The sequence below is a fragment of the Kryptolebias marmoratus genome, linkage group LG13, assembly GCF_001649575.2.
Source record: "Kryptolebias marmoratus isolate JLee-2015 linkage group LG13, ASM164957v2, whole genome shotgun sequence".
Classification (NCBI taxonomy): domain Eukaryota; kingdom Metazoa; phylum Chordata; class Actinopteri; order Cyprinodontiformes; family Rivulidae; genus Kryptolebias; species Kryptolebias marmoratus.
The window spans coordinates 10,613,332-10,625,437 of NC_051442.1; the positions used below are offsets into that span (position 1 = coordinate 10,613,332).

Genomic DNA, 12,106 nt, shown 5'->3' on the forward strand with positions numbered 1-12,106 from the left:
GACAGTAATCTATAACAGTCTGATCATCATTGTCTCATCTGCTCTAATAGCTGACAGCTTACAGTATCGTTTTGGGTATCATCATTCTGTCTGTAATATGAGAATTTGAGTTAAGGAGATTAAAATCCGCCCCCGCTGTATTAATCCTGTTTCGCTGTGCCCCCCTCTTTAGTGTTGCAACCTCTTCTTTCTCGAAAACCTCATCACCTCACCAGCTTCTGTCATAATTTGATCCGGTTGCTTAGGAACCGGTTAACCTGCTGTGATGTCACACGGTAGGATGGCGGCTGGTGGCTGGTGGCTGGTGGCTGGTGGATGGTGCAGCTTGGCCAGTCTGATCTAAGATAGACGACCTGTAAGTGGCTTAGGCCGTGGGCATGACTGGTCTGCTTATACTTCTAAGCTCTGTTTACACACACAGGTGCCTTGTCAGATCCCAGCTGCCTGCCCTGAGCCTTAGTGAGGCTCAGGCACAGATAGTCACACACACACACAGGCCTTTTAATGGACTCATGTAGATTTCTGCTCACCAGCCATTAAATGAAGGCAGCTGAAGGCAGTCCAGGTACCTGCTCCACTGTGACATATATTTCATTATTCTGTCTTGCGGTCTTTTGATGGCATTTCAGTACTCCCCTTGGTATTTTTAAAGCACCCACGATCCTCTGCACACATCCCACATGATAAACACCAGACTAATGTGAATTCACATGTTAAGAAGTTTGTTTTTCTACCACATTTGTTGTCAACAAAAAGGTAATATTTTGTATTTTGTTCTATCAAGTGACAACAATCTATATTTATCAATGTAAATACAACACTGTAGTTGTCAACTAATAGCTGCTTGCAATTTTATGTCCTTATTGTTTTTCAGTTGTAACATGTAGAAAGTAAATGAACATGAGAGAAGTCGTGTTTTATTTTTTTACTTTGCATTTAAACAATCAGTGTTTTAATCTTCTTGTTTTCAACAGTTCTGACTCCTAAACTTCTTTATCTTGATAATACAACCATGAATGGATTCAGATTTCTCTAAAGAATAATTAGACCATGACTACAAGACAAATAGTTCATAGTCTGAATGTCTGTTATCTGTTGGCTTTACAGAAGGCTCAAATGTTTTGACTAAATTGGGCATTTGAGGGTTTGAAAATTGGTAATATAGTAAAACATTTTCTTAATGTAATGGTAATTACAAGTGACAAAAAATATTGAAAAATCAAAAGGTATAAATATAGCAACAGAGACAAACATAATGATTTGTTTGTATATTAAACAAAACTATTATTGATTATATTTTTGAACTATTTTGCTGGATTTGAATTCTTCTTCAGTGTAAAAAAACAGCTCCATGAGAACTGTATGGCTCCAGAATTGGTATATTTATTAGTGGGTTTGGTTCCTATATCTACAAAAGAGTGAAAATATATACAGTATATAAAACACAGATCAGTTAGAGTGACACAAGTTCTTTCACAGACATTCAGGAAACTATAGTTTCCCTGTTATCTGTTGACCATGGTAAACATGTTATTTCTTTTTCATCCATTTCTTTTGGCATGTTGTTTTTTTTCTTATTAGGTTTATTAAAGGTGCTATGTGGGAGGGGAGTGAGAAAGAGCCACTTGTTCACAATCTGCAGTGCAGCTCTCACTTCTCAAACTGCATCGTTGGCTTCTTTCTCTCCTTGCTGGCAAGGCCAAAGAGCTTTTACTTTCTTCCTCTGCTTTCTCTGCATCCTCCTCCTTTATGTTCTCTCAATCTGTACATTTTTCTCTGCATCTCCTTCTGTAACTGTGACACACTTTAATATACGTGTGAAGTTTTTCTCTTCTTTAAAACAACAACATCCTTCTTCTCAACGTCCCCCTCCACTCACCTTAATTCTTCTGTCTGTCCTGTGCTGGCAGCATCTTTTCCTTTTTACGTCTGTTTAGTCTTCATTTAACAAGCCCATTCTGCATGCCTCCTTAAATCGAAGCACTACAACATATGGTTCAATCTCTGTCCCCTTCTTTACTCTATTTTTGTCACTTTGCCCCTTTTATGTTTTATTTTCTTTGTTTTCTGTTCACTTTTTATTCCTTCCCTTCCCCCCCTGCCCTCCTTGGTCTGTAGGGACTATACAGAAAGCTCTGCTGCAACATCACTCGAAAATCTTGCATATTTTAAATATACGAGGAGCAGTGATCGTCTCATGCTGATGTGGAAGCGTTTAGCTGATTTCAATCAATATTAGATTGATATGGAGTGTGTCACTGGTTTGCATTGTAGGTATGACTGTGAGAAAATCCGTCTGCTCCTGCTGATCTGCTGAGTCACAGCTGCTCAACACAGAGTGTGTGTGAGCGTGTGTGTAGGTGTGTGCGAGCAGGTAGCATGCAGCGCGTCGTGCAGTGGTTGTGCACTAAATGACAGAGTTGACAAACAGTTTGCAGATTCCTCAGAGAATACTGATGCTTTTATGAATAAACACATTACTTTGAGCATATTTTTTCCCAGCCATTTCTGTTTGTCTCCTTGTGATTCAGTTAGCCAGTTTGTGTGTTTCCCTCTGACTGCCAGTGAAAAGTGACTGTAGCAGATTGGAGATCTGGTTGTAGCCAGAGGATCTGCTGCCAAGTTAGGATCGATGGCAGACGTTTCCTGCACTGGCTGACTGTTGAGGACTCACAAGTTCATCACAGATACACACAAACTGTTGCTGTATTGTGTGTGCTTGAAATGTTGTGACCCCGCTTCATGTTCCTAGTCACTTACAGAGCTGGATTGACATGTTTTTGTCAGACTTTCAGCTGGAAAAATGTTCTCCAAAGCAGCTTTGCTTTTCTGAGAAAGCCTCAGATTTACTTACATTAGTGAATTTTTAGCTGTGTTCCATTTTAACTCATGAATAATTCCTTGCAAACTACACTAATGAAGACTAACAAGTAGGTGGTCCATATTTTGTTGTTCTTAAATAATCTTCAGAACCAACACAGAATTATCCACAGTATTTTTTTTACTTATTTAGAAAATAAACAACATGTAAACTGGCAACTGAAACAATATTTAGTTAAAGTATTTATTGTTAATAAACCACTTTACCTACAAATTTGTACACTTATCAGCACTAACTTAATAATTCTCTAATAATGTAGGTTTTACCACATTTTTATCTCTATTTTATTTTGCTTATATCTGAAGCCCTAAGCTGCTACTTGAGGCAAATCCCCCTTGTCCTTATCTCTTTTAACAAGCAGTGGGGGATAATTTTCTATTTTTGAAATGTATTAGGGTTGCAAAATGTTGCTTACAGACCCTCAATTGATGAGGAGATGGTGTCGCATTTCAGAAAGAAACCCGTTCACAGCTTCATGAGTTCAAAGTTTGATATTCCCCCCTGTGGAGAGCAGAAGCTGTTACATAAGCTGTTATGCAACAGAGCTTCGAGCAGCAGTCAGCCAGGCTGCTATCTGCTGATTTTAGGTGAACGCAGCCACATCAATGCCAGCTCAACCCGCTGCTCAGTTAACTGACCTCAGATCACGGTTCACGCTGCTCTCTTTTCCCGTGCTGGCGTTTCTGCTCGTGCTTCCCGGCACTCGTTGTCACATTTCTGGTCTCGTGTCTCTCATCAGTGTCTGATGAAACTCGGTTTTTCAAACTGAGGTCTTTTGATGAAAGCGGTGCTGATGTGTCAGTACTCCTTCAAGGTGCAGATGGTTTTGTTTTCCCCTCCTGCACTTTTTTTTTTGGAGACAGGCTTCTGTCTGCTGATTCTCCTTTTGTCTGATTTGATCCTTTTTGAAGTTTGGTTTCTTTAGGGGTTGAGAGAACACCAAAACACAATTGAAATTCCTACAGAGAATTAAAAAAAAAAGCATTCTTTTTTACTGTTATGTCTCGAGAGGGAGATTTTTTATGCTCATATTTGAATATGCTGTATTAAAACATATGGCATTAAGAAAAGAAAATTATTAAAATATTATTGTGTTAATTAAATACTGCACTGTTTTATTGAGTCTTTGGTGGTCATTATGCGTAACATTACTGTACAATATTGTAAATAAATAGTGCATGGATCATAAATTAAGACATTTTGATCATTTTCAAACTCACCGATCTGAAACACTGATGTCTATTCCTGCCCCCACACATCGTTTTTGTTTCATAACTTCTCTTTCCTTTGATTCTTTGCATGTTTGCAACAAACTCTCCGACCTCCTCTTGTTTTATCTCATCTGTTACTCTGTCACTCAGCCTGTTCTTCAGCATCTGCTGCCTTTTTCCAGCTTTTCATTGTTTCAGAGCAGAGTGGCAGCTCCTGTTAAGTTACTGCTGTAAATGCAGCACCACGGACAGCTCCACTGATCTGAGCTCCTCCATCAGAAATCTGCTCATCCTTCCAAACTGATGCGTCTTGAGGGCTGAATCATGTTGCCCTCACTGTGCCCTCTGTAGAACCAGTAGAACATGTTATAGTGTAGATCATTAGCATTTTACTTACCTGCTCTTTTACGTTTCAGGGAAATGCTAGTTTGTTTAATATGTCAGAAAAGTAAAATACACACTGTTTATAACAGAACAGTCAATTTCTTTACACCTGCATATCACTCTATCTAAAAACATTTTCTCTGTAGTTTTTGTATTTTTTAGCAATACACCACACACAAAAAATACACAAGTTAAAGTGTATGTTTTGTTAGGATGCAGCTAACATTTTTACACGTGTATCTATAAACTGAATGCTTTCTTTTGGTTGGAGAAATGCCAGCAGATTGTGAAAGACACACACAAACAAATTACAGAATCTTCCATGACTTTGTTTCATGGCAACAGTCCAAACTCCAAGATGGTATAAAAGATATAATTGTTCAGAGGTGCAAAACAAACACAACAAAACAGGAACACTTCAAGATTTTCAGAAAACACAACAAAAAGAAGCGCCAACATTTCACCTTTGTGTTTGTGGCAGTTTGTCTTCCGTTCTCTCGGCTCCCGTATTGTGTTTTTGTTTGGTTGGTGTGTTTTCCACATAAAAGCCACTTTAAAAAGTCCCTTTTGAAAATTCTCAAACTGGGATTTTTTTCTATTATTTAACTGTTGTCAAATAATTGATTTTATTTGCCAATTTGATAAATTAATTATTACTAAGTACTGCTTCTTTCGCAGAACTGTGCAGACAGTTTCCCAGTCTCATCTTGTCCTTTAGTAGCCTGTCAGAAACTCTGAGTAAAAAAATGAGGAGCTGGCAGATGAGTCCCCAAATAGACGTGAGATTTGACAGGGAAAACTGAAATAGCCGATGTAAATATATGGGGAGAAAAACGCTGACACTAATCATTTGTTTTTAGCAGCTGATTGACAGGAGTGGCAGTCAGGAGCAAGACAGAAAAGATTTTGGACCAATAAAGTGCTCAGAATAATCATTTGTGGATCTCTTTACAAAATAAATATTAGTTAGGCATAACTTTGTGTTCATTATGCTTTTTGTGTTACCATACAAAGCCAAAAGAGAGACTGCATCACTGACTCATTAGTCTAGAAAGAGTCAAAATGCTCAGTTGTTCAGCTGTTTCTGCACAGTCATTTAATAAATCTAAGATTTTTCATAAATTTAGACCGAATCAACCATCATCGGTTGACAAAAACCTTATCTAACATCTGAAAATCGGCCAAGCTTGCTCTACTTTTCTGCTTGTGTAGAGTTGGTAAACAGTGACACCCTGTGGACTGTAGAGCCTGTCCAAATCTACTCATGCTGGATGGGATTATTCTGCAAATGACAGTCTGCATGATTGAGTCTGCCTTAAAACCAACAGTTTCTAAAATTTATTCTGTATTCAAGCTAAAAGGAATAATGACTGAGAAACATAGTGCAAACAGCAGGATAAAGGACAGAAGGATTAGTGACTATTTTGGGACTGAACTCTAGGTGGCAGAATGAGAACACGAAAGTTCTCGTTCAATATTTGTTGCATAAGACATTTTTTAGAACAGATGATTGTTATATTTTTAAGGGGTCACACTTGTGTACTCGCGAGGCTATGACTTGACAAGAACCTCTGCTTTTACAGCTTTATCCTGTGGATTTGACTAAAATTAAATAAATATATTCCTCTATTTACTGTGTAAAGAGCATCAGCACTGTGTGAAGTGGACAGCAGAGGGAGGCTGTGATTTGTTAGGCGTGTAGGCTCTGCTGATTTCTAATTTGATCTTGGATTTAAAAATTTGTATTTGGGTAATACAAAGAAAATGGTTACTCATGTAAAATTGTTTGATCACTGTAACTTTGTTGGTAATTAAGACTCGTTAATGTGATGAAAGTATCAATCTTTATGCCTTTCGACTCTTTCCTCATCATTGTATTTCAACCCTTCTTGCCCCCCAGTCTGGGGTTCTTACATCCTGTCCTTGTTTCCAGCTGTGACAGGTGTTGTGTAACTGCACTGGTTCTCTGAGAGAAAAGAGCTCCAGAAACATCAAAGCAGCTTGTTTTTGTCACTGGGCTCTGCTGAGGCCTCCGAGCTGTAGTCAGGAATAGATCTCCTCTGTTGCTTTTCTCCTTGCTGTTTATTTACTTCTTCCTGAACTCGGGGGGCTTGACTTGATCGCTGACTGTTTTTGTTTGATGTTCTCTATTGTTCTTTTCTCCTTTTCCTGCTCTCTCTCTCTCTCTCTCTCTCTCTCCTTCATCACCGGTTGATTTGTCTTTTTCAAATGTTGCAGGAAAGCTCTGCTTCCTCTGGGCACAATTTAAAATGAGAGCAATTACATAAAAGATTTAAAATAACTAGGTCATGTGACACTCACGGATTCGTGTGTAGAATTTTGTGAATGGAACAGTTCTGCTGGATGTTTTGCTCAGAGTAGATAAAAAATGAATGATGAAACTCTTTCATCGCAGAAAGTGGAACACGGCAGCCGTGCGCCAACACCTAGGGAACGTTACTGCCATGGCAACCATCCCTATCACACTCCTTTCTTCTTTTGGTATCCTATCGTGTCAACAGGTGCATGTGTTTTGATCATCAGCTTAAAGGTGCCCTTAGAGTCTGCCGGTCACCTTTTTTTTTTTTTTTTCCAGACTTCTCTGTTTGCTCTCATCACAGTTTATTTCTCAGGAGCTTAACTGACTAAACAAACTCAGCACAAAAAGTAGACAAGTTTGTGTTTGGTTTATTCGTTTTTTTGTTGTAACAGCTTCTTGGCAATAAATTTTATATCGGTGGAAAGCCTGTTTATTTCCCCCTAATTGGTGCTGTATTTGTGAGGAAAATGCAGTTGTGGGTTGAGCAGCAGAAATCTTTGCCAAATCTTTGCTTCCAGTGCCAAACAGCTCCTTCTTCTTATGACTCTGGTTTGGTGGCATTTGTTGGATTGAATGATTGAAGCCTGAAGAAACAATACATATTGGCAATTTAACAGTTTATTCATTTAACAAACAGGGGCCTCAGTAGCATGTGGAAGAACCATACACAGCCACAACAGCTCCTCCTCATGCTGCTCACCAGCTTGGCGATACCCTGCTGTGAGATGGCAATCCATTCTTCAACCAATGTGGTTGCGTGGGTCACTCTGGAACAAACAGCCAAGCTGATCCCATAGGTGTTTAATGGGGTTGAGGTCAGGACTACATTCAGGCCAGTCCATCTTCTACACTCCCAAATTCTGGAGGTAGTGTCAAATAAATCCCATTTAGTGAGTACAAGTGTTGTTATCTTGAGAATAGAGTTTGGTCTCAGACTGTGAAAATATCAGATTGCCACTGGTTGCTCATCAGGTACCTGTCAGTCATCACCTCACTTCTGAAATATTTTTACATTTTTATTGAGTTTGATTTAAAGTAATAGTTTGTTTTTCATGTAATTATGATCAAGATGTTGGCTGTCGGTTTGAAGAAGGAGCAATTCCATTTGTAAAAGTGTCTCAGCATGACAGAGTTTTTTTTAAAAACAGATCTTATGCGTAAAAGCAAATATTTGAGGGTAGACAAATGGTTAAAAATGTCTCTACTACTACTACTACTACTACTACTACTACTACTACTACTACTACTACTACTACTACTACTACTACTACTAATAATAATAATAATAATAATAATAATAATAATAGTTGTTTAATAATAAAAAATCTATTGAATTTTAATTTTAGGGTATACAATTTATTTCAACAGCATGATTACAATTTAGGAGACAGTTTGACCATTTTCCTAGATGCATGTTTTTTTTTTTGTTTTGTTTTTTGATAAATCAGCTGAGAAGAACCACCCACATGTTTTAGTGAGTGAGGGATTTATCACCTGTAAGAAGGTGTGATTTGCAGTGAGAAGACGAAGAGAGGAGACACGTGCTGTAGTTTCACGTTATGTTTACTGTAGTTGCATGTGTTTAATTCAAAGTAAAGAAACAAGCAGCTTTTAAGTGCTTGCATTTTGAACTTGGGCTGCATGCATTTACTTCATTGTGGTTTATTAAAAATGCGTAGCTGAAGTTGGTACCCTTGCCTGCACTTTTTATTTTTAACAGACTTGTTTTTCCAATAGGACGGGTAGTAAGGACTGAAGCCATCCTTATTTTTGTGACTGTAGAAACTAGACTATTTTGTTCTCTAAATCTAAATTTCTAAATGATGTTATTAAATTGAAAAAAAAAGTATTCTGTAAGATTTTTCAGTGCTAAAGGTAACTTGTTTAGGTTGCGTTCTAAAAACATCAGCCTTTTCGTAACTTACAGTGAGATGCAAAAGTCAGATTTTGTTTTATTTTGACCTCAAAACGAGTAACAAAATGACCTGATTCCCAAAAGTTGTTCAGTCAATGTTAACATTTTTTAAAGTATTTAAAATGAAAGGAAATCTCATGTAGTGTCACCTACCCCCTTGCATGCTGAAGTTTTAAACAAAGATGTTACACAATTTGTTAGTACTCGGTGCATGTATGGTAAATGGCTTTCTAGCTTCTACTACAACAAGTTTTAGCTCAATATTTGTAAAAATAACCAAGTTACAGACATTGCTCTGTTTTCCAAGGTTGATCAGCTATTTTGGCCGTCTTGTATCTATAATTGAATCAGTTGTGGGTGTACATCCAGTCTTTAGTTTCCTGAGAGTTTCATTGACCTGTCCAATGTTTCATGAGATACTTTGCTAACAAACCGACAAACAAACACACACACACACACACACACACACACACACACACACACACACACACACACACACACACACACACACACACACACACACACACACACACACACACACACACACACAGCTGAAAGCTGAGTAAACTGTGATTCATGGCAGCAGGTGATAAGAAGAGTTGTTTATCAGCTTTACTGTGGTTAAGTTTCTGCAAAAAAGCCCATGTAAAATGTGTACTTGATAAAAGTCCCTTTCTGAACAGCTGATTTTTTTTTAACAACAACCATGTATTTTTTGTGCTCTGTGAACATCAAAATGCTATAATTCTGTAACTGAAATCACCACGTGATTCATAAAATACTCAAAAAAAATATGAAAATATATTGATAGTTTCTCATTTTCTCTGTCGCTGCTGTAATGTTCAAGAAAAGGAGCTGGTCGTACCTTAAATGGTCCCAGTTCTGTCAGGGGATATCAGGAAACAAAGCAATAAGCCCTCAGTTATGAAACCAGAATATTATTTCCTTCTGTCTGTTTGCCTGTGCAAGAAGCGTGCATCTTGATATGACAGTACAAACACACAAGCCAAGTTTAATCTAAAAAGTTTAAAGGGAAATGGTCCATACTTTGCAGAGAGATTGTGTCTGATTTGGTCTCCCCATTGGCGTGATTTGGGGCTAAAGCAGAACCATACACACATGATCAGACTAGCACTGAAATGCCCTCTTTTTCCTGTTTTTCCACTGTTTTGTTAGTAATGCTGTTCCATCAGCTGTGACTGTCTTCTGGGCTGTTGGTTAGATGAGAATCGAAATGGATTCTTGGTCGTTAATTGCTATGAAAATGCAGTAACACTTGTTTTGTGTTTATGTGTCGCCTCCAGGCGGTGCTACACATCCAAGCAGCCTAAACTCTAATGGCTCTTAATAGGCTTTCGGTGAGACATTTGTCATAGCGGATGAACAACTGTCTTCCCATAAATCCCTTTCTGACTGTGCTGTTGCCTTAATGAGATACAATTTGGATTATTGATGGCTGGGGACTGAATTGTGATGGTTGACCTGTGGTGTGTAAATAGCTTTTTTTGAGTAAATCATTCATAGTTTAAATCAGATATGGAAATAAGTAACTGCTGTGTGTATCTTTTGAAAAATCTTTCATTAAAAATGATTTACTGCAGCATAGGAATGAGCTTACAAAGTTAAAATCCATAACATCTGCCTTGCCCAGATATAAGGATTTTCATAGCTTGAAATTGTGAATAATGGGTTTACCCCACTTCGAAAGATTTGAACAAGATCTTTGAAGGAATGCATATTGCCCCCTTTTGTGCCAGATTATTAAACTAAAACAATGTCATGGTGAGAAGAGTTGAAGTTGTAGCCAATTAGGTCAAACTATGTTAATGACGTTGTATGCGATCTTGTGAGATGCGTGTAGAAGATGGATGATGCTGATGGAGGATGATAACCTATGAATTGGGTTGAAAGTTAATGAGTTATAGATGTGCATTTGATAATTACTATCTGAGAGTTTCATTAAAATCTGTTCAGTGGTTCATGAGATATTTTGCTAACGTTACAGACAAACAGACAGGAGCAAAGACATTTATCGCTGTTTTGCCTTCGGTGGCGTGTGATAATAAACCCGTCTTTACTCAGCCTGTACCTGTGACTTCTAACCATGTGTTTAATTTCATGCCTGTCAGTGTGTCACTGCACGCCTGGAGTTAGCTGCACAGCGTGGAGTCTGTCAAAGAGTGACAGTGACTCATTAAGACTGTGATTCAGATGTGGATTTAGTCAGCTTTGTACTAATTCATCTGTGATCTAATTATCAACATTTTCTTTTTCCTGGAAATTTATTCATTTGCACCTCTGGTTTTACTCACGTTATCAGTCAGATGCACAGTGTCTTGTCGTTTGGTTTTTTTTCCCTCTTTGTGTTTTTGTTGCTAAGTCCTCAGGGAAGAGATCCCCACGCTTGCTTCTTTGAAAGTCCGGTTCACATGCCGCCGTGCATCGGCAAATTAGCGAACAACAAGGGCTCATAATCACTGATAGGCTGATAAACAAACCAGTGCTGCAGCGAGTGGACTTGTTTGGAACACAGACATCCACGACGATCCTTATCTGTGTCCTGAAGCTGAAGTTAATATGCTTTTTCACCTAAATGCGAGAAGAGAAGGACAATTTTGTGAGCATGTGCATGGAAAAGTGTGAGGATGTATGTCTGTCTTCTGCAGTGTGTTTTGTGTGTGTGGATCGCCATAACAACAAGCAAGGAAATTGGATTGTGTGCCTAAAGAGCTATCATTTCAAAATTTTCAGATCTGCAAGGAAATTGCTGTCAGCGGCTCTCTCTTTCCTCAGCAGGTAGTTGAGTTGCTCTTGAACATAATGCTCAGACACCTACCTGTAGAAAGCTGTCACTGGATTTGATGTGTGTGTGTCTTTGTTAAGTAAATGTAGCCGAAACACGAAGTGATCTCTCCTGTTTGTCTGTGTCTTCGCTCCTAGGTGACATGTTTGCAGGATTTCTTTGGCGACGAGGACATTTTTGTGGCCTGCGGACCAGAAAAGTTCCGCTACCATGACGACCTGATGCTGGATGAAAGTGGTGAGGCAACCGTACTCTAGGAAATTATAGCAACAGTTCTTTGTTTGAAAGGGGAGGGGGACTAACCCAAAGCCAAATATGGGCATGGGATCATGATGTTATAATTTTGTTTACATATATATATATATATATATATATATATATATCCGGACCAACCGGACATTGTGGTGGTGGATAAACAACAGAGGAAAGCAGTTGTGGTGGATGTAGCAATACCGAGTGATTGCAACATCAGGAAAAAGGAGCACGAGAAACTGGAGAAATACCAGGGCCTCAGAGAGGAACTGGAAAAGGCCTGGAAGGTAAAGACCACAGTGGTGCCTGTGGTCATCGGGGCCCTAGGGGCAGTCACCCC

At 38.7% G+C, this 12,106-nt stretch overlaps 1 protein-coding gene across 1 annotated transcript in view; it reads left to right on the forward strand.

Moving 5' to 3' along the window:
- dclk1a (doublecortin-like kinase 1a) overlaps positions 1-12,106 on the forward strand; it is a 47,185-nt gene that overhangs the window by 5,757 nt on the left and 29,322 nt on the right. Inside the window, exon 4 of the mRNA XM_017418115.3 lies at positions 11,652-11,751. Within this exon, the coding sequence (XP_017273604.1) occupies positions 11,652-11,751 (100 nt within the window). The remainder of the gene's footprint in view (positions 1-11,651; positions 11,752-12,106) is intronic.